The sequence below is a fragment of the Lytechinus pictus genome, chromosome 7 (genome assembly GCF_037042905.1).
Source record: "Lytechinus pictus isolate F3 Inbred chromosome 7, Lp3.0, whole genome shotgun sequence".
NCBI lineage: Eukaryota > Metazoa > Echinodermata > Echinoidea > Temnopleuroida > Toxopneustidae > Lytechinus > Lytechinus pictus.
The window spans coordinates 18,953,894-18,979,873 of NC_087251.1; the positions used below are offsets into that span (position 1 = coordinate 18,953,894).

General features: G+C 34.8%; 2 protein-coding genes across 2 annotated transcripts; one reads left to right on the plus strand and one right to left on the minus strand.

The window, feature by feature from the left end:
• Positions 1–1,641: 1,641 nt before the first annotated feature.
• Positions 1,642–9,782, minus strand: LOC129265939 (tubulin epsilon and delta complex protein 1-like). The gene is made up of 6 exons (XM_064102152.1): positions 8,829–9,782; positions 7,429–7,755; positions 6,592–6,828; positions 4,498–4,584; positions 3,240–3,449; positions 1,642–2,451 (listed from the first exon to the last, which is right to left on the minus strand). Exons 1-6 carry the CDS (start codon positions 8,976–8,978, stop codon positions 2,077–2,079), a joined length of 1,386 nt encoding a protein of 461 aa, XP_063958222.1. The 5' UTR covers positions 8,979–9,782; the 3' UTR covers positions 1,642–2,076.
• LOC129264794 (DNA polymerase epsilon subunit 2-like) lies at positions 8,818–25,619 on the plus strand. The gene is made up of 14 exons (XM_064102149.1): positions 8,818–9,608; positions 10,697–10,797; positions 11,256–11,409; positions 12,124–12,280; positions 15,210–15,293; positions 15,854–15,910; positions 18,118–18,239; positions 18,640–18,902; positions 19,824–19,938; positions 20,706–20,783; positions 20,923–21,031; positions 21,734–21,910; positions 22,470–22,537; positions 23,282–25,619. The coding sequence occupies exons 1-14, from the start codon at positions 9,544–9,546 to the stop codon at positions 23,304–23,306; spliced, it is 1,575 nt and encodes a 524-aa protein (XP_063958219.1). The 5' UTR covers positions 8,818–9,543; the 3' UTR covers positions 23,307–25,619.
• Positions 25,620–25,980: the final 361 nt, after the last annotated feature.

Sequence of the window (25,980 nt, forward strand, 5' to 3'; positions counted from 1 at the left end):
AAAGCTATAAAGGCCACAAGAAAAAGAAAATAAACATGAAATATTTTTCAAAGATAAACTGAACTATATCTTTCCCAATTAAGGATGTCTGCATTGATCACACCACCACTTTCAAAACTTTTTCAAGCTTGGATTTGACAATTGAGTCAATTGAGTAAAATTAAACAAACATCCTGGTAAAACTTTCAATTAAGTAAAGTGAAAAATAAGTTATGCATTAAAACAGGGATTTTAATGACATGTTTGATGGTCTGCAATTAGTGAAACAATCAATTCAGTTGAAATGTTCATATTGTATTGAATTTGATTGCATTTGCAATCATATTTTTATGCGTATATACCAACAAAAGCTACAGTGAATAACTTTCACATTCTAATTGGATATGTAAAACCATGTTTTAATGCCCTGGAGCAGATATATTTCATACCCAAGCCTACATGAGAAAACAATCTTTTACACCACTTAAAATATATGAGGCCTTAGGCTTATAACTATTTCAAGATACAATGCAATACTTCAAAATGTCATAACTTTAGTTCTCACTGATTATGACGATTGTTTTATTTATCTAATTCAAACTATCTGATGCCATACAGGTTGGAATCATTATGCATAGGGCTCCATTATAAAAATGAGAAAGTGCTTTCATACATCATTTCCATATAACATTTTGAATTTCTATTTCTAAAGCTGTAATCTCCTTTGTGTGGAATGAGGTCACTTTCTACTTCACCTTTTTCTAATTCTTTTTCATTTCATTTTTGTTCTGATTTTCAATTTATTTTTTCTCATCTTCAAAAGGTTATATGCAGAAAGCTTTTCAAATAGGTACTGGCAGTGGTATTTGAAAATATTATGTTGTGCATTATACTCAAATTATAATCTAAATGCATATGATAATAACAACCAACAATGGTGCACTACTACTACTTCATATACATTGTATAATAATAGTGAAGAGGAAGACGGTTATGAAGACGATAATCATATTAATGAGCCACTGCTTTTAGATCAAAATTTTGCTTGATTTTCCTCAGCCATTTCTCTTCCATGACAAGCTAATAGCTGTTATCTCATATATGTCTAACTTTCACTATCTATATATGTCACCGGACCTTCCTCCATATTAAATAAAGCTAAACTCAGTCAGGGTGGCACACATTTTTTTTCTTTGGTTTCTATGAAATCATCATTGAGCTACACAAATAAAAATTTGTTATCATTGTTGGGGATACTTTGGGCTGTATAACTCAATGGGCCTCCATTGCCTAATTGAAATGATATATGAGTTGCTACCGTTTAGAGTTTTATCTTTACTATATTGTTATGATATACTTGTTAGTTCATTTACTTTTTTTTACTATTACTGTTTCCCATTGTCGTTTTATTTAATTTCTTGTAAATATTGTGATTGAATTTGAATCAAATTAAGACATAAATACAAAAATCTCTTTCATGCATTTTTTCAAAAGCATAGAAATAATCTACCTCTCTCCCTTGCTCTCATCTTTTCTCTCCCCATCCCCATGTAGCTCTTTCTTTCTTTATTTCTGTTTCTCTCTCTCTCTCTCTCTCTCCTTATCTTGTTCTTGCTCTTTCTCAATAAATAATTCAATGTGAAGAATGAAGAGACTACAGCATAGATGAACTTAAACTTTATTTAAACTTTCGACCTTCCCAAGTTGAATTGCAATTTGTGTGCATTTAGTAAATTCAACAAACGAGTGAATATCTAAGCCTCCTGTATTCTGTGTTAACCTCTCTCATAATTCAGCTGGTTCAGAATATACATATCTATACTTCCAATCCAGCTTTGCATAGTCTTTCACAAATTCTGGACCACTGTTGAAACCCCTCCATGGTTTTTGTGCATGCCCACTGAATATAATGGACACACATTAATCCTTTGCCTACTGGAACCTCGGTGCCTGCACATAGTCTATTGAAATTCAAGAATACAGTAGTAGTCAATGGATTAAGAGGAAGTATATTACTGAATCACATTCAGTGAGAATTTAAGTATATAAATTTCCAAGAAGGGAATTTAAATAAATTTCCTGTGCGACTATGGCCTGTTATGTTCCTGATGATGAATAGCTAGTCTTTTCTAACATGGGTGGGATACACACAACATTCATCAACCCTTCTGCAAAGCCATCAAATATTTGCTGCTGTTTGAGTTTAACAGTCTCCAGCTCTTCTTCCAGCCTTCTTGCAACATCAGACATTCTCTTAATCTCATCATTTATGTTGAGGGTATTTGGAGGGAGAGGTTCAGCTTTTAAGCGAGTATTCTTTGTCTGTCCAGGCTTGAAGGCAAACTGAACCGATGAAAGCGGAAAGTTCTTTGTATGCTTCTTCCGGTGTTCTTCATAGCTGTTGGTGAGCTGAGCTCTTACTGCATTGTCAATGTCTACCTTTCTCTTGTGTATGTTGGATTGATCAGATAGCTGCCAAAGAAAATTAAAGTAATATCAATAAGTTGATGCATTTAGCATAATGCTCTAGTTTAATCAATAGTGTTCTGCATTAACTATCAATCTCACTTCCTTATCAGAAATCATTGAAAGTGATGTGTCAAAAATCAGGAAATAAATGGAATGGTTGATGATAAACTTTTTTAAAGCAACAAAAGAATTATTTCCTGTACCCTGAATCTGTTGATTTCTATGAGAACTAGAACCCAAACAAACAATATAGAACTGCACACTACATGTATATCTTGTGTAAAACCAATCACCACTCAACAGACATATCTTGTTTTTTATTTTTATGAACCATATATCAGAATTTGTCAACTTTGTTTTTTTAATACATGTTTATTCAAATTAATAGACCAAAAATTACTAAAATTACTAGTAGTCTATCAACAAATTAAACCAAAACATTAAGATCTATTTATTCATTAATCATTCACCAATTTGAAACACATTTCTTCATGGTCACTTGACATATGATATAACTATTCAAGACCATTTGACAGAATATTTAAAGTTAATCTTTACTTATGACTGTATTTGGAGAGTTACTTAACATCCAACCATAATGAGATGTAATGAGATATCTGTTCATTTATTTAATGTCCAGCAATTATTTCATGTATTCAATCAATCATGTTTCAGTTACTATTTACCATCTATTTCTATACTGTTTTTTTTTAAATAATTATTATTATTCTCCTTATGAAGGGGTCACTACATTGAGATTTTCATAATGAAAATATTATATATGATTTTACCTGATTGACAAGGTCATTGGCCCCTCTTGATTCAAGTTCATCCTCTAAACTTTTGCACTCTCTGATTAGTTCATTCTCAAGACCATCAAGCTGCTGTAATCGTCTAGATAACTCTGTGGTTGCTACCAAGTGATGCACATATTGATTGTTGGATGAGGTGGGTGGAATAGTGTTTTCTGAAGCAGACATTTTGGCTTCATGGACGCTTAACTGTGGTTGAAGAAAGCACATATAACCATAAATGTTTCAACTTAGGATCACAGCTTCACAGTTTGAAAGAAGAAAATAGGCATAAATATAGTAAACCTGGTATAAGTTTGTGAAATATTTTTATAACGGTTGTAAGGACTCACATTATAATTAGAAATAATGTGTCATATAAGTCAATTTTAGTGATGAAAGTGATTTTTTTTAAGTCAGTTATTTCATTATTACCAGTAGATCCTAGTCTGCAAGCACAGACTCATATTTGACATTTAAAAAAATAACAGGTCTAGAGTGAAGACTAGCTTCCAAAGACTCTGTGCCAAATAACAGCCAGCCACAGTACATAGTGAGTCTAGTCTCACTAATTCAGACTCTGCATTATTCACTATGTGAACTGCGAAAACCAAGGGTATGTGCCTGCAGACTAAGAAGATGCAGAGGCAAGTTTGACTTTAATTTGAAAATTTATTCTACTTATATTTTGAAATGCAATAGCATCGTAATGCATTTCCATTGTATCTTTACAGGTAATATATATTTTGGGCGATGATTTGAACTCTGAATCATCAGCCTTGGGTTGTGGGCCTTGGGTGTTTCAGTGATTTCTAAGGCAAAAAGGTCTTTTGAAAAATAGAAAAATTTGAATCCAGTGGAATGAAATAAGATCATCTTTTGATGATGAGAGAGGAGGGGAAGAGGGCAATGAAGTCCTACTCAACAACTTTATATCCTGTAATTAAATGCCTAGTATACACAGTATGAGGAATTTCTTTTAAGCTTTGTATTGTTTCATAAAATGGTATTACTTCTGTCAATGTCATAACTTTTTTTTCTCATCCAAAATTTCTTTCTGGTTTTAATTAATTTTCCCTATTTGTTTTCTTCTATTCAGCTTGCTTTATAATTTGAGTGAACATGATCACTGAACACAATGTCATTTCATGTATTATACACAGATTACAGCCCTAGTTACCTAGGGCATAGAGCTTATTGGGTTAAAAGGCTTATAATTAGACAGTTTTTTTTTCAATTTGATTACAACTCTACTCACCATCCACTGCCAGAATACAGGCTCAGCTTCTTTCCAGGTTACACATGCTTGAAGAAGGGATGCTTGTTTATCAAGGTGCAAAAGGTACTAAGAAAAATACAAACAGAAAAAAATTATTTACTAATACCGTACGTGAAGTAATATCCTTAACAGGGAAAAAAATACACGGGGGGCTCAGGGCGAATTCGCCCCCGAAATGCTAAAAAGAGCCCTGGAAAATAAACAAGTGGAATGCCTCTGGCCGTCTCACCTGCATCACGCGATTCAATTTAGCAGCAGTGCTGATTTTGAAAACTACTATAACTCGCACAAGATGTTCAGTGATACTTGGTTACTCTTATTTCCACGTTTTATGAACTAGACCAATACACTTATAGAGATATGATGGCAATTCAACAAATACCCCCAACGTGGCCAAAGTTCTTTGACCTTACATGACCTTTGACCTTGATCATGTGACCTGAAACTCGCACAGGATGTTCAGTGATACTTGATTACTATTATGTCCAAGTTTTATGAACTAGACCAACACACTTTCAAATTTATGGCTGTAATTCAACAAATACCCCAATTTGGCCAAAGTTCATTGACCCTAAATGACCTTTGACCTTGATCATGTGACCTGAAACTTGCACAGGATGTTCAGTAATACTTGATTACTATTATGTCCAAGTTTCATGAATCAGATCCATAAACTTTCAAAGTTATGATGGTAATTCAACAGATACCCCCAATTCGGCCAAAGTTCATTGACCCTAAATGACCTTTGACCTTGGTCATGTGACGTGAAACTCATGCAGGATGTTCAGTGATACTTGATTAACCTTATGTATAAGTTTCATGAACTAGGTCCATATATTTTCTAAGTTATGATGACATTTCAAAAACTTAACCTTAGGTTAAGATTTTGATGTTGATTCCCCCAACATGGTCTAAGTTCATTGACCCTAAATGACATTTGACCTTGGTCATGTGACATGAAACTCAGGCAGGATGTTCATTAATACTTGATTAACCTTATGGCCAAGTTTCATGAACTAGGTGCATATACTTTCTAAGTTATGCTGTCATTTCAAAAACTTAACCTCAGGTTAAGATTTGGTGTTGACGCCGCCGTCGCCGCCGCCGCCGCCGCCGCCGTCGCCGTCGGAAAAGCGGCGCCTATAGTCTCACTCTGCTATGCAGGTGAGACAAAAAGAGCCCCCGAAAATCTACATTTGAATGTTAAAGCTTATCCAAAATTGCAGATTAAAGCAGTAGGTTGTGAAAAGTAACCCCTGAAAATAAAAAAATATTTTTTTGCCTGATCCTTAGTCACTTAAAATTGAAGAAATCATTAGAGCTGGTTGCATCACTATTACCATCATTAAATTTATATTCCACATGAAATATTGCAAAAGGAAGAATGTAAATTGTAGAAGGCAGACTGACCACCTGATTTGATTTTGCATGATTCCACTCTATGAAAGCACGGTAGAGTCTGACCTCCCAGATTTGATAGCGAGAGTTTATCTTGAAAATTAATTTTAACTCTTTCTACAGGCGTTGTTGCAGAGAGGAGTCTTTTGAAATAATGTTATGGAGTTTTCCTTAAAAGGTTTTTCTAGTTCAATCCTCCATAACCTTGACAGTAGGGCACTAACAAGCCTGGATTGATCTTCTGAAGACTGTTATACTGTTAAATTTTTTGAGGATATTTTGTGATTTACGTCAGCAGGTTATAACACTAAAAAGGCTTACAAATCAGATTCTGAGCCACACCCAATAAAAAATAACATTTAATCAGAAATATTTTTTGGGGGCCTTAACTATTCATAAATCAAACATAATATACATGACAGATGAGGAGTTAAAACATCATCTACTCTGTTATATCACTGGAGTAAATTTGTCACCTAAAATATTTTGGCACCATCAAAGGTGACCTGTAGGATAAAGACATTGCAAATAATGGGTGTATTTTTAGAGCTTTTCAGAATAATGGTTCACAAAGAGCCTTAAAACGGACATAAAAGATGCTTAGGAATTGACCCTTGATACGTATCAGTAGATGTAACATTATGAGTTTGTGTGGGAATAATAATCTTATCTTACTTGTTGTAACTGCTTTGGATGTCTGAGTATAAAGGTCTCCAATGCTGTAAGATGATTGATAGGACTAGGATGTGGCATGCCAATGCCTTGAGTAGCTTCATGTATGCGATGCATTGCTGCACATAGACCTTGTTGTTCACAGTAAAGAGCCTTCAGAGTTAACCTGAGTCGCCCCATCAGCCACACCAGGTATTTGGCCTGTCCATTGGGAGACGATGAGACAGTCTGCTTTAGCCCCTTAAGATAAAGTTTGAAAAGAGTAAATATTTTCTGATGCAAGATTAGAGGATGGATTTAATAATGTAACATGATGAAGATCAGAGGATGGATGAATAAAATCATTTCAATATTCCTAATTAATGTTTAGACCCATAGCTATGCCATTTGAAACAAAGGGTTGCATTGGTGAATTAATTGGGGATAACTGCTCACTTTTTCTTGTTAGATTAATGAGTTTTGATTAGGCCTATAGTTTCTTGCATCCACTGTCAACCAGTGTAGCTTAACTGTGTAATACAGTATCTAAAGTTCCCACAAAATCATCTAATTATTTCATATGATTAGTACTATGTATATTTTGTTTTGACTTGAGCATTATGCAATTTGGCTGCAAGCTCTTTGAGCAAGATAATGTTTTAATCTTTAGTATGCTAATTTACCGTATGTATACTGAATGTCATCAATAAGTATCAACCATGTTCGTTTATTCGCATTTATAAATCAAATGAAAGAATACAATTTCAATTTAACCATTTATTTTCAGATTATAAGAATACAACTTAGGTCCTCTTTTTTTCTTTAAAAAAAAATTAGGCTATCTAAAGTGTTTATCCTCACCTGAGATGAAGTCTTGTCATTCCCTGAATTTAAGGCTTTCTGAGCTGCTCCGAGATGAAAGCTTGAAATTAATGGGAACGAATCTTGTAGGTTGATTTTCACCTGTTCAGACACAAAGCTTAACTTTGCAAGGAGCCATCCTATGGCCAGGAGGATGTCTCTGCTTCCGACATCATCGCCATGGAAACCAGGGCACCTGTAACCAATCTGGTAAAGCATTGACTGAAAATCTGCCTTTTCGAAGCTAGTCTTTGTAGGTTTGTTGATAACTGATAACTTAAAGTTGAGTTGCAGTAATTCTTGGAGTAACACCCACATTGATGAAATCTGAGTGAAAGAAGAAGGTACATGTACATAAATTACAACAATAAAAAAAACAGTAGGAACAATATGGCATTTGAATTTAGCATTATTTTAATAAATGATTTCTAATTGTAATACACTGCATACTTGTAAATGAATATGAAATACAACAATAGAATTTAATATCTAATCATTCAAATTAAACATGATTACAAATTTAGTTCTAAACCACAAGTTGCAGTTGAACCTCACAAATTTGGTTTTAGTAGATCTAGACCGGCCTTATCCTAAAATAAGTCACCTCTCTTCTCGTGTGTGTCAGTGTGTGTGCGCTCGTTGTGTACAAAGTCAAAGGGAGATGAGAGAAGTCACCGCCGCTGACAAAATGAACGGCAGTGAATGGAGTGGTGACTTAAACCAGGATAATGCCTGTAGACCTAATGAGGAATATTCATTTGATCCACCTAGTCCTTATTTTCATTTGCTTGCCTTTGCATTTGTCATCAAATAAAATTGGGCTGAATGGCTGAATACAAGGCCTATCACCATGTCCATGGACCATGCTAAGGGCCTTGAGGATACATACATGTATGCCTTTGTTGCAATAGTAATAATTATTATGTTCCAAAAATCTGTCTCACAATAGAGAATAATTCTTGGATGTTACCAAAATCACTGACAAAAGGCATAAAACTTTAAAGACTTAATCTGGAGACTAAAACTTCCAAATAAATCACCCCCCATCTAACTTTAAAGATAAAAGTAATCTCTTTTTTCAAACAGCCACGCCCACAGATCGATCTACATTGTAGGCCTGTTCCTTAATTTCTTTCACCATTGCTTTTCATACACCTAATTTCTCTCCTAGGCTACGCCTACGGTATATTTTCATAAAATTTTAGCTACAAAACAAAGTACAAACTAAAAAAGTCAAAGATTTCAACAAACTTGGGTCTACTAAGAATTTCCCTCTTTGATTTTTTATTCAAATCATTTTACTCTTTGAGTCTGAGTTTGAATTTGATTTTAATAAACCCTAATCTGCTAATCAGAGACAAGATCTAGGCTAGATCCAAGTTAGATCTAGATCTACTTACAGCTTCAGGTTGATCAAACTTTGCTTGTCTAAACTGCTCAGGGGTGATCCTGGTTATTGAAGAATGTGAATTCAGAATATGACAAAGTGCTGCAATTACATCCTTTGCTTGATTCTTCCTCCCTTGGGCTTGTTTGGAAGATGCCATCATCTAATATCAGTTATTATTTATATTCAATGTACGGGATCTAGCCACACCAGGCGTTTAGACAAATCATCCAGATCCTCGGTACTGTCTTAGTGTCTCTGCAGCTGCAATCGCTATCACTCAGCGGATCACCGCGCCGGTGGCTTGGGCGGTGAAAATATGAATGTCCCGTTGAATTGAGCTAGCTGCTTTGGACGTTAACGCGCGACCAGGGTAAAGAAATTAGTCTAGTTCAAATCTTTATGAATAAAATATAAGGGACGGTAAATAGTTCAATCGGATTCATCGAAAATTCAATCCTACATTTGCATATTTTTTTCGATCTTAAAAAATCTAAACATGAGAATTTACCTTAAATGTTATTAAATTGGATGGCATTCTAAGAAGAGGAATAACAATTAATACATTGAGTCTAAAAAGCGGCTAAACCGCGGGAACTTGTGAAATTGAAAACCTTAATCAAACTCGAGCTCGAAAGGCTATAAGTATTAGACTTTGCTTGCGCCTTGCTGATATTGCCGTGCATGTTACGGGGTAATTTACTCTTTTGAATGTGTTTGACTTAGATATGGCGGACAAAGTAAAGACGAGTATTTCTGCAGCATTCAAGATGAATGGTCTTGCACTGAGAAGGTGAGTTCAAAACTTGTTTCTGGGCCTGGGTCACTATTTTATATTTGGCAACCAAATTCAGAATCGAATCGCAACCACCAGGGGCAGCGCAGGGTCACAGGCGCAGCAGGCTGGCCAAAGAAAGACCAAGAAAGGGCAGTCTGACTCCCGCCGCACCTCGGTCTGGAACTACGCTTCGTTGCCAGCTGGCTGCTTGGGTTAGCTTTACTTTAGCAATGTTTGATGAGTGTTGAGGCTAAGCATTTTGTGTATCAACAAGACAACATGATTAAAAAGATGTGTTTTGGGGTATTATAATTATCATTAAATGCCTGCAAGTCTGCAAGCCATTCATATCAGGCTGGTTAAAATTAAATTTGATTCACTTTGTACAAAAACTAAATACTACTGGTCCCTGTTCGGGAAAAAAGCATGAACTTCCCACTTTCCCAAATTTCCAGAATTTCAAAAAAGATATTGAAGACTTGATATCGGATAACTGGGGGAAAAGGTGTGCAATTAACTTCAGTTAGTATACAAATAATGCATGCAGCCGAGTGCGTTAGTGGAAATGCAGAGCACGCGAGGTTTCTTTAGATAGGAGTCGCACTGTGCACGAGCTGCTTGCGGCGAGTGCCCAGTGTGCTCCATCTGAAGAAACCGAGCTTTCTCTGCATTTACTTTTACGCACGACAGAGCAAGTGCATTATTTGTTTTATAAAATAGCAACACAGAAACAATTTTTTTTAAAGTTACAGTACAGTTTTGTTGGACTTCTACCGCACTGGTTTGCTCGAGCGTGCAATGTCAATTTTCGTTGCACACCTTTTGCACTACCGTGCAGTGCACAAAAAAAGTTGGATGTCATGTGACGCGTATTGACCAATCGCGATGCTTGAAATAATACAGCTATTTTATAATTACACTTATCTTACCACAAGACCACACAATTAATTGTGTATTTTCAAGTGATGTTTATTGACTTTTGTGTTGCAAAATTTTTGATTGACTACAGTGGTTGACTATGATTCATGTGAAAGATGAAAAAAAAATTATCATTTTGCAAATTGTTTTTCAACTCATTGTAATTACATGTATTTTTCTTCCAGCAATGCACTGAAATACCTTGTAGCAGCTCTCACACCAGTCACAGAAACAGAGAGAAATCAGTGGGTGGAGAAAATCATTGAAGCAGTACAGAAACAGCCTTGTAAGTATACTATGAATATGTATAAGTAGTTGATCATCTTTTCCAACAATCTTTATAGGTCACTTAAATTGATAGTTCTCAGTTATTTTGCTATTTCTCTGAAATGTATTTCTCCTTTCCCATTTTCATCTCAACTGCTAATAAAAAACAAATCTCTGTAGAAATACATAAGCATCTAGAAGAAAGTAAAAAAAACAATATCAAATATTGTCAATGGTTTCTTGATTGGGAATCACAAGTTGTATTTCTTCTTATACTGAACTGATTAGAGATAGCTTTGATATGTACAATATAATATGCATGATAAAACATTAGAATATAAAAAAATAATAATTGAGCGTAAGATTTAAAGTGAATAGCATATGAATAAAATAGAAGATTGTAAATATTTACATAATAGAAAAAAATAAAAGCTATTAAAAACTTCATTTTGAATTGTGTATTATTTGTTTATCTAGTATCTTCTGCTTTACTGGATAAGGCTATAATAGAGGCTGCCATTGAAGAATGCAGCGATGGAGGGAAGGAAGAAAATGAGAAAATGTTTAATGTCATCGACTCTTTCACAGTACCGAGATACACTTACAATGCAGACAGAAAGAAATTCCTTGTGTGAGTATATCCTTGCCTAAAATTTCTAGTGCAGAAAATTTTATATGGACAAAATTGCAGCTGTTCACCCTTTTAAATTTGGAATGTAAAGTCCATAAAGATCACAAGGGGGGGAGGGATAAAAAGTTTCCTAAAATTAAAACATTGATTTTTGTAACAAGTTAATTTTGATGTGTAGAATGTAGTCTTCTCTCACAGGGCTATGACTTGACTGATTGGCAAATTCCATTTTACAGAGAAGTTTATGTTAAAGGACACGTGACATCTACCAAGTTATTTTGCTCAGAATGTTTTGGTTAGTTGCAGCATTTTGATTTAAACTTTTTAAAGAGAAATTACCTTTTGTGTAATATGTTTAGCATAGTTCGTCATGAGTGAGGCTTACTGTAGAAGCTGCATCATAACTATATTAGGGAACTTAAGATTGTTCATCCATGATGCAAAATCTTCTGATTGGAGAAATAGCCTGACTGCATATGAATAAAGTGATCACAGCATTAAAGGAGAACATTCTGTGCATTTTGGTCATGATGTGATATCTGAACATCCATAATGATTTGATAGCCCATCCTGTTCAAACAAGAATTCTTGACTTCGATGGAAGACGCTTGCAGATCTATCAGTGACTGTGTTCATCTACATGTATGCTTATACTGTAATGTATCAATATCTCATAAAACTATCCCTTGTCATTTACCTTGATGTTTGCTTCAGGAGCAATGATGCTCCAAATCTCCATGCTTCAGCAAAGTACAAGGCAGATCTGTTCCGTGAGAGGTATAACATCTTGCTTCAGAGGACATCCAGACATAGTTTATTCTCTCCCCCTGTCCAGGGTGCTTCCAGTGAAACACAAGGAAAGAAGTTTCAGGTGAGTATCACACCCATCTTAATTTGGGCATTTCCATTAAATGAAAATCAATTTTTTTTCTACATCTGAACCAATCTTCTCCTTTTTAACTTCACTTCAAGAACTGCTCAAGTCATGATAATTTGAGAGTGTGACAATTTTCATCTGAACTGTAAATCAAGATTAATCATTTCAAGAAGAACCCATTTATACGGGATGAGCGATAATCTTATATGAAATAGCCCATTTTGCAAGTAATACTGTAAGGGAACTATCAAGGAAGTGAAATTAATATGAAATGCAAAAAAACAACTACTAAGGATGGTATTTGTACAGCAAGAATAAAGTTTTGGAGTTTTCTAGAGGAACACAAAGTATAGAAGGTAGATCCATGATGTGACTTTACTGAAATACATGTAGATGGTTCAACTGCATAGAGTATGGGAAATGGATCTCAGGGGCAGGCCTTTATAATGATTAATGAATAATGAAAACAAATAATGCAAAAACTTTTAAAGCTCTCTAGATAATCTAAGTTTAGAAAGTAGATCAGCATGCCATGAAGTGCTGAAATTAGTTACTCATGGGAAGGGTGATCACAGTGAATAATCATATTTAGTCAAATTTCACTGTACACTTCATGATCTTGATGACCAGAAATACATTCTGTAGCCATTATTGACTTTTTGCTGATCAATAAAGTGACTTTTGTCCATTATAAGCTTGTATCAGCTTGATTTTATACTGTATATGACTTTTTTTTTTTTTTTTAATAAAGACGGAAATCATTGTATTACTCAAGGTTTTTTTAAAATCTGATTTGATTAAATTACTTTTGTTATATTCATTCTAGTGATTCAGTTGCCAATATTGTTGGACTCTATAGGTGGTATTCTCATAGCAAAGATAAATCTACCTCTAGATTAATCAGACCATAGTTTTATGGAGCCCCAACTGCCATCGCATATACAGTGCGTCCCCCAAAAAAACTATACACTTTTGGAATGGCTGCCAAATAAAAAATATAGCATTTTGGGGGAAATAACTTACATATATGGAAAGCCAATAAAGTCAACTTTCAAATGACACCAACAAAACTGGAAAACTGTTCATGCTTGAGCGAGCACTGCCCACTGAAACAAAGGGTATGAAAATTAGGGTGGGCTGGAATTAGCCTTCCAATTTATGTCAGTTTTTAAGAGGCAAATCCTTTAGAACTTGCAAAGTTAAGGGCGTTGTGATAAATTAATGATCAACCGTGACCAGTTTTGGTTGCTTATGCAAATTTTATAAATTATTAAATTGAACTTTAATGCATGAGTGAACACAAATTACACTTTTTGGGCAGCATTTCAACTTTATCATGTGGATCTCAGCAATGTGTTCATGGAAGTCGAGAGAATAGGGGGTGAGATAGGACTTAAGTGGGAGAAGTAGGTTGATGGAATAAGGGTCAACAGAACATTCAGCCCCCGCCCCCTCCCTCTTTTCCGCCCTCTCCCTCTTTCTCGCCCTCCCCTCCTGTTGAGAGACTGATGGCTATTGTCATGTACACGTGAAGTCCAGAGCGGAATGTTGATTTAATGATTTATTCTGAATTGGGGCATCAACTTTTTCCTATCAATCATTTCATCAACAATTTATCAGTAAATCAACTCATTCAATGTGCAATGTGATCAATCAAACATTCATTTTTTTAAATAAATTATTTAATTAATCATCATAATCATTAAATTTCTTGGTAATAATTCAATAAAAAAGTGACCATCAGCCACCGGTCACTTGGCAGCTAAGTTTTGAATAGGCTACAATCCAGGAAGTGAGACAGAGAGGGGGGGGGGCTGGGAAATGGGGGTGGAGAGGGGAGGGTACATATGACTTTTAATTTGTAAAAGGACAAAAAGAAGAGGAATGCCCTTTTCACCAAGTCTTAGCATATCTCGCCCTCTTGCTTGTAACAGGTACCATCACATTACTCTGACTCTCACGAACACACTTCTGAGGTTCACAAGATGATTATGCTACACTAAAATTTCAATTCCTGTTCACTCATGCATTAAATTTCAATTTAGTAACTCATGAAATTTGCCTAAGAAACCAAAACTTATCTCACTCATTAATTTAGCTTAGCAAGTTCCAAGGGACTAACCACACAAAAAATTTGTAAGGCTAATTCCTGCCCAGCCTAGCCGAGCTTAGTGTCTGAGGAGGAGAGAAGCAGGGGGGTTGCTAAATGTTCTGTTGACCTTTATCCCATCAACGTACTTCACCTACCTAAGTCATATTACCCCCTCTTCTCCTGACTTTCATAAACACATTGTTGAGATCCACATGATAAAGACAAAATGCTGCACTAAAAATTAGCAATTCACGATCACTCATGCATTAAATTTCAATGTAATAAAATCAATTTAATAACGCATTAAATTTTCACAAACAACAAACTGATCATTTTGATCTTTAATTCACCACATAACCCTCAACTTTGCAAGTACCAAACAAAAAACCTGAAAGAAATTGGAAGGCTAATTCCAGCCCACCCTAATTTTCATACCCTTTGTTTCAGTGGGCAGTGCTCGCTCAAGCATGAATAGTTTTCCAACTTTTTTGTGTCACTTGGAAGTTGACTTTATTGGCTTTCCATATCTATAAGTTATTTCCCCCAAAGTGCTTTATTTTTTATTTGGCAGCCATTTCAAAAGTGTATATTTTTTTTGGGGATGCACTGTATTTACAAAGCATAAATTTTTAATCCTGCAGAGAAAGTTGTCCAAATGACTTTTGTTACAAAATTGTAAGAAATAGATGATTGTTGGCTATATTAAATTTGAATGAATTGTTTGGGACATATTTGTCATGGATATTGAAGAAGTAAGATTAACACTGGCATTTCATGTAAATGTGGAACAAAATTGTTATCATCTGTTTTTCTTCTTTTCTTTATCTTCAGTTAAAACCAGTTGAATTTCTCTTAGGAAGCACAGCCAAGTTAGGAGAACTGATTGTCTTGGGTATGCTAACACAGCTCAAAGAGGTAAGTGAATTTATTAAGATATAAATTTGAGGATATCTATCACATGTCTCTCTGTGATTTATCCACATGTTGTTTTTATGTGTCATCCACAAATGCAATGTATACATTTCTTTCTCTGAATATCTCAATTTCTTTATTTATATGATTTGCAATTATTTTTCCACTCATATCATATTTTTGACATACTGTAATCAGTCATTGTTTCACCAATTATCGTTCATTGAACTTTGTCATTTGGCTGGCCTTTATCATACCTGCCTACTGTTCCTATTATAGGAATCATCATAGTTTTGGGAAAGGAAAATTGTCATTTTAATACGCATATTTCTATTTTTTGTGAAAACTTTTGTGTAGTATTGAATTGGAAATTTAAGACTGTCCCTATTTCTGGAAAATTCTTAGTAATTTGTTCCCATTTCTTGGTTCACAGGGATGGCAGGTATGCTTTCTGTATGTACCCCAATTTTATCTTTGTACAATAGCCATATAAAGTCATATTAATGTTGACATGCTGTTCATGTCACTGACATAGTGTACTTTTCTTGTATTCAATTTTGCAGGGCAAATTTTATTTAGAGGATCCTACCGGTGCTGTTAAACTCGATCTAGCCAAAGCAATATCCTTTGAAAATATATGTTGATTTTTTGTCTCGCCTGCATAGCAGAGCGAGACTATAGGCGCCGCTTTTCCGACGGCGGCGGCGGCGTCAACATCAAATCTTAACCTAAGGTTAAGTTTTTGAAATGACATCATAACTTAGAAAGTATATGGACCTAGTTCATGAAACTTGGACATAAGGTTAATCAAGTATTACTGAACATCCTGCCTGACTTTCAGGTCACATGACCAAGGTCAAAGGTCATTTAGGGTCAATGAACTTAGACCATGTTGGGAAAATTATTTTCAAAATCTTATCCGAAGGTTAAGTTTTTGAAATGACATCATAACTTAGAAAGTATATGGACCTAGTTCATGAAACATGGGCATAAGGTTAATCAAGTATTAGTGAACATCCTGCTCGAGTTTCAGGTCACGTGACCAAGGTCAAAGGTCATTTAGGGTCAATGAACTTTGGTCAAGTTGGGGGTATTTGTTGAATTACTATCATAAGTTTGAAAATTTATGGATCTAGTCCATGAAACTTGGACATAAGGTTAATCAAGTATTAGTAAACATCCTGCCTGAGTTTCAGGTCACATGACCAAGGTCAAAGGTCATTTAGGGTCAATGAACTTTGGCCAAGTTCGGGGTATTTGTTGAATTACCATCATAACTTTGAAAATTTATGGATTTAGTTCATGAAACTTGGACATTAGGTTAATCAAGTACCACTGAATATCCTGTGTGAGTTTCAGGTCACATGACCTTGGTCAATGGTCATTTAAGGTCAATGAACTTTGGCCGTGTTGGGCGTATATGTTAAATTACCATCCTAACTCTGAAAGTTTATGGATCTAGTTCATAAAACTTGGACATAAGAGTAATCAAGTATCACTGAACATCCTGTACGAGTTTCAGGTCACATGACCATGGTCAAAGGTCATTAAAGGTCAATGAACTTTGGCCGTGTTGGGGGTATTTGTTGAATTACCATCCTAACTCTGAAAGTTTATGGATCTAGTTCATAAAACTTGGGATATAAGAGTAATCAAGCATCACTGAACATCCCCTGTGAGTTTCAGGTCACAAAACCAAGTCAAAGGTCAGTTAAGGTCAATAAACTTAGGCCATGTTGGGGTAATTGTTGAAGTGCCATCATAACTTTGAAAGTTTACGGATAGAGTGAATGAAATGTGGACATGGGTGTAGTTGACAAGTCTTAAGTCACCGTTCAAATGTCATCTATGGTCAATGAACGTGGTATTATATCATTATATGAATGGTGTTTTTGTGAATGATTATTTTATAGTAGTTTTCAAAGTTAGCACTGCTGCTATGTTAAATTGCGTAATGCAGGCGAGACTGCCAGAGGCGTTCCACTTATTTTTGTGTTGTCACCCACGTCCGCATATGTGGATGTCATGTGACTTATCTAGCCAATTAGAGACATGTACCCTGCAAGGTACCGTGCATACGGCACTTTGACAGATTTATAAGGCCTGCTTTTACAAACTTTGCTCATCCTCCTGAAGACGACAAGAACACAATTGTCAAAACGTCGAGATTGGGTGGTCCTTTTCAGGACCAACACTTGCCCAAGAAAGATACATGGTGTACTGTGAAACCTACTACACTATTGATTAAAAGAATAACTGAAACTTGATTTCAATGAAATATTTTTTGTATTACTCAATGAGTAGTGTATCTGGACTGGGGTTAAGCCAAGTGATCAATATATAATCATTTTTTTTCTGCATATGAGTGCTCAGACATCACATGCATGATTAGACATGCACTTGTGTTGTATGCAAAGAATGTTTATTGTGGACAAATAGATGTATGCAATCTGATTTTATGAATCCTAGATTCATCCTTCTGTAGAATCTCAAAAGAATTATTATTTTCTTTAAGGATATCGTTTGACATACCAACAAAACTTTATCACACCCAAACTGGTCATATTCGCTTTCTTTCCCAACTTAATTTGAAAGAAAAAAGTAGACGAAAACAAGTTCTCTCCAAATCAGTTACAATTTCTATTCAAGAGAATTTAACAACCTGTAGAACAATGGGACAAATTTTTATTTTCATTTCAGGGGGGTTGAGAATTCAGAGGAGAAATTTCTGCATCGAAGTCTGATGGTGAATTCAATTTGAAGTTTAGATATTCCTAATGTTTACTATAGGCTGTAAAATGATGTTTCCTTGACAGGAGAGATTTACCAGTTTCATACAGGTTTATTTACAGAGAACTGTTTTGTGTTAGCAGAAGGGTGGTATGAGGATGAAGTCTTCCATGTCAATGGCTTTGGATTTCCTCCAGCTGAACCAGCAGATACAACAAGGTAAGTTAGAATTTCAATCTGCGGCTTTCCTTATATTTTGCCACTGAGGTAATTAATTGTGGTGTTGCTGGATTTCCATGGGCAATATTGACTCAAGTAAGTTGATATTCTATGTAAAGTTAGTTCCTGATTTTTGACATAATAATAAAAGTAATAATAATGCCAACTTGCTTATATAGCTGATATCACTACCAAATGCGTCCCTAAAATATCATGAACCTGGAACATTTGAATTAGAAGTCTAATTGGGCTAATTCACTCCCTGTCACTGGCCATCTTTTTGTTATCAGTGTCCATGTACCACATAATTTATGTTCATTGGTTCATTCCCAGATGGTCTACTGATCATTGCCTTTTCATTTTCATGAATATCTGTCTACTGTATGTCCTTTGCTCACAGGTCCTACTTTGGAAATCTGAATTTCTTTGGAGGACCCTCTGCAACTTGTGCCAAGTCTTCTACCAAACTCAAGCTGCGTGAGCAGGAGAACGAGGATGCCATGATGGTCTTTCTCTCTGATGTCTGGCTTGATAAGGTGGATGTCCAAGACAAGCTCCGGATCCTTCTCACCGGTTACTCTGAAATGCCTCCCATGTGCTTTGTCTTCTGTGGAAACTTCACCTCAACACCTTATGGCCCCAGTCACAACAAGATCCTCAAAGGTATAGAGATTTTGCGCATCATGCGTCTCATTGACATTACTGCATTGTTCTAAGTACCATGTCATGTCTGACTTTGATATTCATGCTCTAAATTATCTTAAACATCAATAGGAATAAATCAAATCTTTGGGTGGGTGTTCTCAGAGCTGCCAAGTAGTACGATTTTTCCGTATTTAGTACGTTTTTGCAACCAAAATACGGCAGTACGTTTTTTCTTTAAAAAATATGTTTTTTTGTATATTAAAAAAAAAAAAAAAAAAAAAAAAATCATCTCTATATGTCTCTATTTCATGAAACGTACACAGATATGGTTATTAGATCAATGTAATTTCAGGTAACTTGTTTTTTTTTCAATCATTTTGTAAAAACCAGGGTGAGATATACACAAGTTTCAATGTTTTTTTTTTTTTCATCTGCAAGAGCAGTGCACATTTCAGCTTGCATGCAGCTTGAGCGCCGTGATGGGCGAGTGCGCCAAGCATTTTATTATGAAATACACTTTTTTTGGGAAAAATACCAAATATTTATCTCACACGGTAAAAATACTGATTTTTTTGTCAAAATACTGATTTTGGGGGATAAGAATACTGAAAATGCAAAATATGACTTGGCAGCTCTGTGTTCTTATTGTCATCATGCCATGCCCACTCTAATAAAGTTGGGAAGAAAGAATAGTTTGCTTTTTCCATTAACTCATACTCATTGTTTTCCTTGAATAATCGAAGCATGAATAAATTCATGGGTTTTTTTTTAAATGTAATAATGAAAATAAACTTTCATCCATAAAGCATTCGGTATAGTATTTCACATACTAAGGAAACTTCTTTTGTCCGATTCCTGTTCATTATTATAAACCTTATAACCTGACTGTGTCCACTAATACAATATTAATTATTCTTCTCTGTTTATCTTTCTTTTCAGAATCATTCCAGAACCTTGCTAACATGATCTGTGAGTTCAGTTCCTTGGTAGAGCAGAGTAGATTCATCTTTGTTCCTGGCCCAGAAGACCCAGGTCCAGGAAATGTCCTACCAAGGTATTCCTTGAATGATTTTCTACTGGAAATACCCACCTCATCAGTTTCTGCACATTGAATATTACACAGAACATGCAAATAGTAAACATTCTATGCAAAACTATTTAAAATATTCTCTTTAAAATTATGTTTGAGCTTAAGGCTGTTTACAAATTTCGAATTGAATGGTTTGGTGCTCTGATGTTCCAATTTTGCGAAAGACCTAGGGGATGTTTCACAAAGATTTAAGTATTCTGACTTAAGTTGCACTTAAATGCCGACGCGTACATGATATTCAAAGCGCGATCTTATTGATAGATACGCAGTAGTGTGCGTCCTCATGACACGATCTGACCAATGCTGTCAAGCCTTTCATACCGTACGCAACTCGGTATTTAAGTGCAACTCTTAAGATTCACAAAGATTTAAGTATGACTTAAATCTTTGTGAAACACCCCCAGGAAAACTTTCCATAAATGTTACAAGCACTGACAGGTTGTCTTTGTCTGACACTGAGAGATACCATAGTAACAGTAAGCTACCTGTGCTTAGCCAATCAAGACCAAAAACTATCAGATCTGAGAGCTTGTCAGATGAATGTTGATGAAACGCCTAACAGTTACCGTCACGGAAATCCCAGAAAGTCTAAAGCATAAATTCAAACATGATATTTGTATAAATATATTCGCAATATTTGAGTATGATATTCTTAGATCTCAATATTTGGTGTCATTGATTTCATGCTATTTTACAGAGGCTATTTTTTGTTATTTTCTTTTACTTTACAGACCTCCAATTCCAGAGTGCCTCACAGAAGTAATTACAAGTAAAGTTCCTACTGCAGTTTTCACTACAAACCCTTGCAGGTATGATTATTCTTTCATTCATAAGCCTTGCTTGTCATGCTTATATTTTTATAGACATTGTCGAGTTATACAAATGCTAATAATGTATATACACATGAAGATACATAGCTGAGTATGTTATTATTTTATTTTCCCTCAGAGTACAGTATTGTACACAAGAGATGATCATCTTCAAAGAAGACATTGTCATGAAGATGTGTAGGAACTGCATCCGTTTCCCTGACAACAATGATGAGATTCCTGATCATGTGAGTCTCACTGGAGTTTTCCATTTAATGAATTGCTCACTGATATACAAAATATTAAAATGGGATTCAAACAGATGTCAGCACATCCTGTCATAAAAGTTACCCAAAGCATTTGCTTGGGGACTCTGTATGCCTCCACCCACTCAAAGGTCATTAAGGCCATGGTTCATCACAATAGATTTAATAGATGGATCAGAACTAAATTTGGATCATGAATGCATATGGGAGTGAAAATTGGATCTGATTATTAAGGTTTTTGAAAATTTCTGATATATTTCAGACCTGGCAATGGCCGAAGCATGGCCCCAAGTGCTCACAGTTGAATAATCCATTTAGTTTTTAATCTAAAAGAAATTGTGTGAAGCACACTTACGATTTTTGTAATAAGTTTGTCTTTTTCCTTTATTCTGTTTTTGCCAAGTGTACATACTAAAAAAAAATTTATTTAGGTGCTTGTGCCATTTTCTAATTAGAAAAACAAAATCTCCCTTAAATAACAAAAGTGCCTGTTTATTGTTTTGGGTTCTGTACAAAATGAATGTGATTTGTTGTGAAAAGAATAAGGACCCCCCCCCCCCCCCCCGCAAGAAAATTAACTTTCCCTGTTTTTGGCCTTGAGCCCCCGAATGTTTGCCTTAGTCTGTGTACTTTCCTCGACATTCAATTCAGATAATTACCCTCTCTTTTCCTCATTTCTTACAGTTTGTAAAAACCATTGTATCACAGGGTCACCTGTGCCCCCTGCCCCTCCACGTCTGTCCTGTGTACTGGGCCTATGACAATGCCCTACGGATCTACCCCCTGCCTGATGTTATTGTCTTAGGGGACAAGTATGACCCTTTCACTATCACGAGTGTCGGGACAACATGCACAAACACGGTAAGAATCAACACTCTAAATTTGACATAGGAAAGTGGATATGATTTTGAATTGCTTGTCCCATGTATATCCAATATGACAGATCAACATTTTAATCTTCATACTGATTATTCAATTAAAATCTATGATATACTGTAGTATCTGGAGTATTGTAATGATATTTTCAAGTAATGTTAAACATCTCCATTGTATTGAATTCGGAGAACTGACCTTGTCTCTTTCATTTTCAATCTTAAAGACAAAAAATCAACATAATGAAAGTACATTCAGAGAGGATCAGTAATTCAACATTTTTTATTTGTTCATTTTTCTTTCTTTGTTTGTGTTTCTTTCTCCTTTTCTTCATGTTATTCTTACTTGCTATCTTATATTTTGTTTTCTTTCCATCACTCTTTCTCTCTCTTTCTCATATTTCGTTTTTTCTTTCTGTTTTTTTAAAAATTTTTTTCTGCCCCCCTTTGTTTCTTTTATCATCTCTCTCTCTCTCTCTCTCTAAAGTAATTGTGCCTGTTTACACGACCTCACTTTAATTGTTTGCTTTTTTTTTTCTTTGTTGTAGGGATCATTTTCAAAGAGTGGGTACTGTTTCAAAGTCTACTATCCCCACTCAAAGGAAATAGAAGACAGGTATGTATTACACTCATTCGTATTAGTTTTCATTTTGGGACTTTGTGGTTAGTATAGGTTCACACCGCAGTCATATGTACATGATATGTGTTTAATTACATTTGTATATTTGTATTTGTTAATTCAGACTCGAGTGTTATCTTGCACCTAGTGATATGATGCAATTTTTTTCTCTAATCTATGTTGATATTTCAGTTAAAATTTCATCCTTAACATCACTAAACCTCAAATCCTATTTTCATATCCATCCGGTTCATGGTTCATTAAAGATAACCCCGATAGTATGAACACAACCATTTGGAGTCAGAAAGGGCAGAGATTCTGTCTAGGTATGCCTTTCCGTGACCAGACAAGGTTACTACCTAGATCCATTACATTCCCTTGATATGTTATCCCAGCTAATTACTAAAAGCATATGGAATTTCAAATAGGCTGTATGTATTACATTTATGCCCTCTTAACATATGAACCTTGATACCTTGGTCAGTCTGTGACTTAGTTCAGCACAATGCAGTTTGTTTAATGTAAATTCCTCCATATTATCAACACCATATACAGGGAAGTAAATTGCTTTTAAAAAATGCCATGCCAGTTGTAGTTGTCAGATAACTGCATTTAAAAAAAAAACTATATATTGTTTCATTAAATCTATACATTTTTTTGTTGTTAAAATAGAATTAAACAGCTTTGAAAATGAAATTTTATCATACCAATTAGATATCATATTTTTCTCTTTTTATACAGCAAAATTGATGAAATGCCCGCCTGAAGTCCTCTCTGAAAGATGCCCATATCTATGTATGATGGAAAGAACTATGTTTCATTGACTCATCAGAATTCCTTGGTACCCATGAACGTACCCTTTATTTAGATTTCATAAGATAATGAAGATAATTGGCCTGAATTTGTGAGAATGGATTTAATATATTTTCTTTTAAGACATGCTTTCACAGCAAAGCAAAAAAGATTTGCATAAAGATGGAAATACTTCAGAAAAAAAAATCATATTTCACATTAGTTTCACATAGATTCCTAAGTGTCCATTTGAGTTTATAAAGCATCATAAATTGTTCAGAGGAGTCAACGGAAGTTTGAATCAAGAATCCAGCTTCCTACATTAACAAATTTAAAAAATAAATTGTCAACCACATGTCTATTGGAGGAAAATAGCAACACGTAAAACAGAAAATCGTAACCAATAGCAAGTTAATGCAGACCAACAAATCTATCATAAATCTAATTCCAAATTTTTTTTTTTTAAGACCTGAGGGAGTACATTTTTGTTTTACTTATTTCATTCAAATAGCTAATTTGTGATAGATTTGAACAATATATTTAGAAAATAGTATCACATTTCACCCTTTCGTTTTCTTTCTTTTCCCCCGTTTCTTGGTGGTATAACTATTTGGGTGCCACAATGCCCCCTCCCATCTATACACCAGTGCCTTGTGCTTATTATAGAAAGAGTTACATAAGCATAACTATTAAATACTGAACAAGACCCAATTTTCAACCAATCAGAAGCTACCATTTAAGTAATTTGTTTACTTTATGGTAAGCGGTCCTAAAGCTACGCACCACTCATCGCACATATATGCAATTTCAATGGCAAAATGTGCACACTGTGTGTGGAACTGACTGCAGAGTGACAGACGATTCCTATTGAATTTTTCTACAGAGGCTGCAATAAATCACTAAATGCAGAGAAAAATAGCAACTGTTTGTAATTTTGGAGTTATATTCACTTTCATTAATATTTTCCTTTAATAATATGAACATATTTTAGAAATTGAGGCACAGGAAATACTATTTCTTTTCTTGATAAATAGAGTGTGTTGCTATAGGACCCCTTTCTAGATCAAAATCAAGAGGTGTTCGGAAAACACGGCGGGATTTTCGTATTAGTGAATTTTGTGATATTTTCTTCTTGGTCGAGGATCTTTAGAATATTTACCACAAATTGGGGAAAGATAGTTTGTTCCAATATTAAACTTAGCATAATTTTTATCGCTTGTAAACAAAGTGCGTAGCGTTAGGTCCCCCATCATAAATATGTTTTTTGTAATAACTGTTTCTGCAAAGGGCCCAAAACATGTGGTTCTTCAGATAGATGTGATACTGTAGTGAAAACTGATACGTCAAGTTGAAAATTTGCAGTATATTTTTGTAATTTATAGTAAGCAAGATCGTTATACCACTTCAGTTAAATGCTAGTCCATGCAGATTAGATTTTGGTGGCTTTGCAATAAATTTCAAATCATATTATATATTGATTGTCTTACTTCTGAAGGTATGAATTGATTTGATTTGCCAATAGTTAAAAAAAAATGATTGATACTTGCAATTGACTGTGACTGATTATCTTGTCACACTCCTTAATAGTCAAAGCTATTTATAAAGTAAAGTCCCAAAAGATTTGACATATGAAAGATTTTTCACATTTGCAAACATTTCGTTTCTTATTGTATGGGTATCTTTGGGAATCAGTTGATGACTTCATCAATTACCGGTAATGCCATACTAGTGTCACTCAGCTTGCATATTGCTGATAACTCTGTGACCTATTAGTAATACTATAAAGTCGATTTTTTTAAGTTCAACCTCCATTTTTCGACTTTTATACTATTCTTCATTAAGAGCATTGAGAGCATTACAACTTCATGTGCACTAAAAAGCAGACAAGTATTAGAAAGGTACCACTTTTTGGAGGTCAGACATAATAATTTTTTAAAATAGAAATTGCCCCTATGGTAGTCTCTAGAATGTAACACTATTTGCATCTTTTTGTCACATTCAGATGCATATAATTAAACCTCAAGATACTTATATTTTTTAATGCAATCCAAATATCTTTAAAAAAACTTATATTCCCCCAATTATTCCTAAAATGTGGAGAGAAAAAATGAGGAAACGACCATGTGGGTTAACTTTTAATTGATGACAGTTAAATAAGATGAAAAGTTCATTCTTTTATGATTAATGATCATGTACATATAAGTATTGTGTAAATAGTGTAGATAACTTTTTATAAACTATTTGTCATAGGTGCATTAATATTAAACTAAGATGAGTATAATTACAATCTGTGCTGTTTGTTGGTATTATTTTGTGTCTAATGGGCAGTCACATTCCCCTACGGCGGCCACAGCGAGTCGAAAACGGCCGTTTTAACATTTTTTTGTATCCGCTACATACATGTATATATGTGGTTTGAATAAGAATGATTAAAATGGTGTAGGGGAAATGTGACTGCAGCATAATAGATCTTGGCTATTGTAATTTTATACCATATGACCAGGAACAATTAAAACCCTCATTTCTACCTATTGTGCATGCGCTTGTCTATTTTTACAAATACCATCATTATTTGTACCAAAGTGGAAACTTAGCACCAAGAGCTCATGGGACAGAACAAATACTTTATTACAGCAAGACTCTTGTTT

Bases quoted from the DNA above. Each gene is read 5' to 3' on its own strand.
- LOC129265939 (XM_064102152.1), bottom strand. From the start codon at position 8,978: ATGATGGCATCTTCCAAACAAGCCCAAGGGAGGAAGAATCAAGCAAAG. The intron at 4,585-6,591 runs GTAAGATAAGAT...TATTTTTCTTAG, and splicing joins ATCCAAAGCAGTTACAACAA to TACCTTTTGCACCTTGATAA. The intron at 3,450-4,497 runs GTGAGTAGAGTT...CTTCAACCACAG, and splicing joins CTGTATTCTGGCAGTGGATG to TTAAGCGTCCATGAAGCCAA.
- LOC129264794 (XM_064102149.1), top strand. From the start codon at position 9,544: ATGGCGGACAAAGTAAAGACGAGTATTTCTGCAGCATTCAAGATGAAT. The intron at 15,294-15,853 runs GTAAGTGAATTT...TCAATTTTGCAG, and splicing joins TGCTAACACAGCTCAAAGAG to GGCAAATTTTATTTAGAGGA. The intron at 15,911-18,117 runs ATATCCTTTGAA...GGAGAGATTTAC, and splicing joins AACTCGATCTAGCCAAAGCA to CAGTTTCATACAGGTTTATT.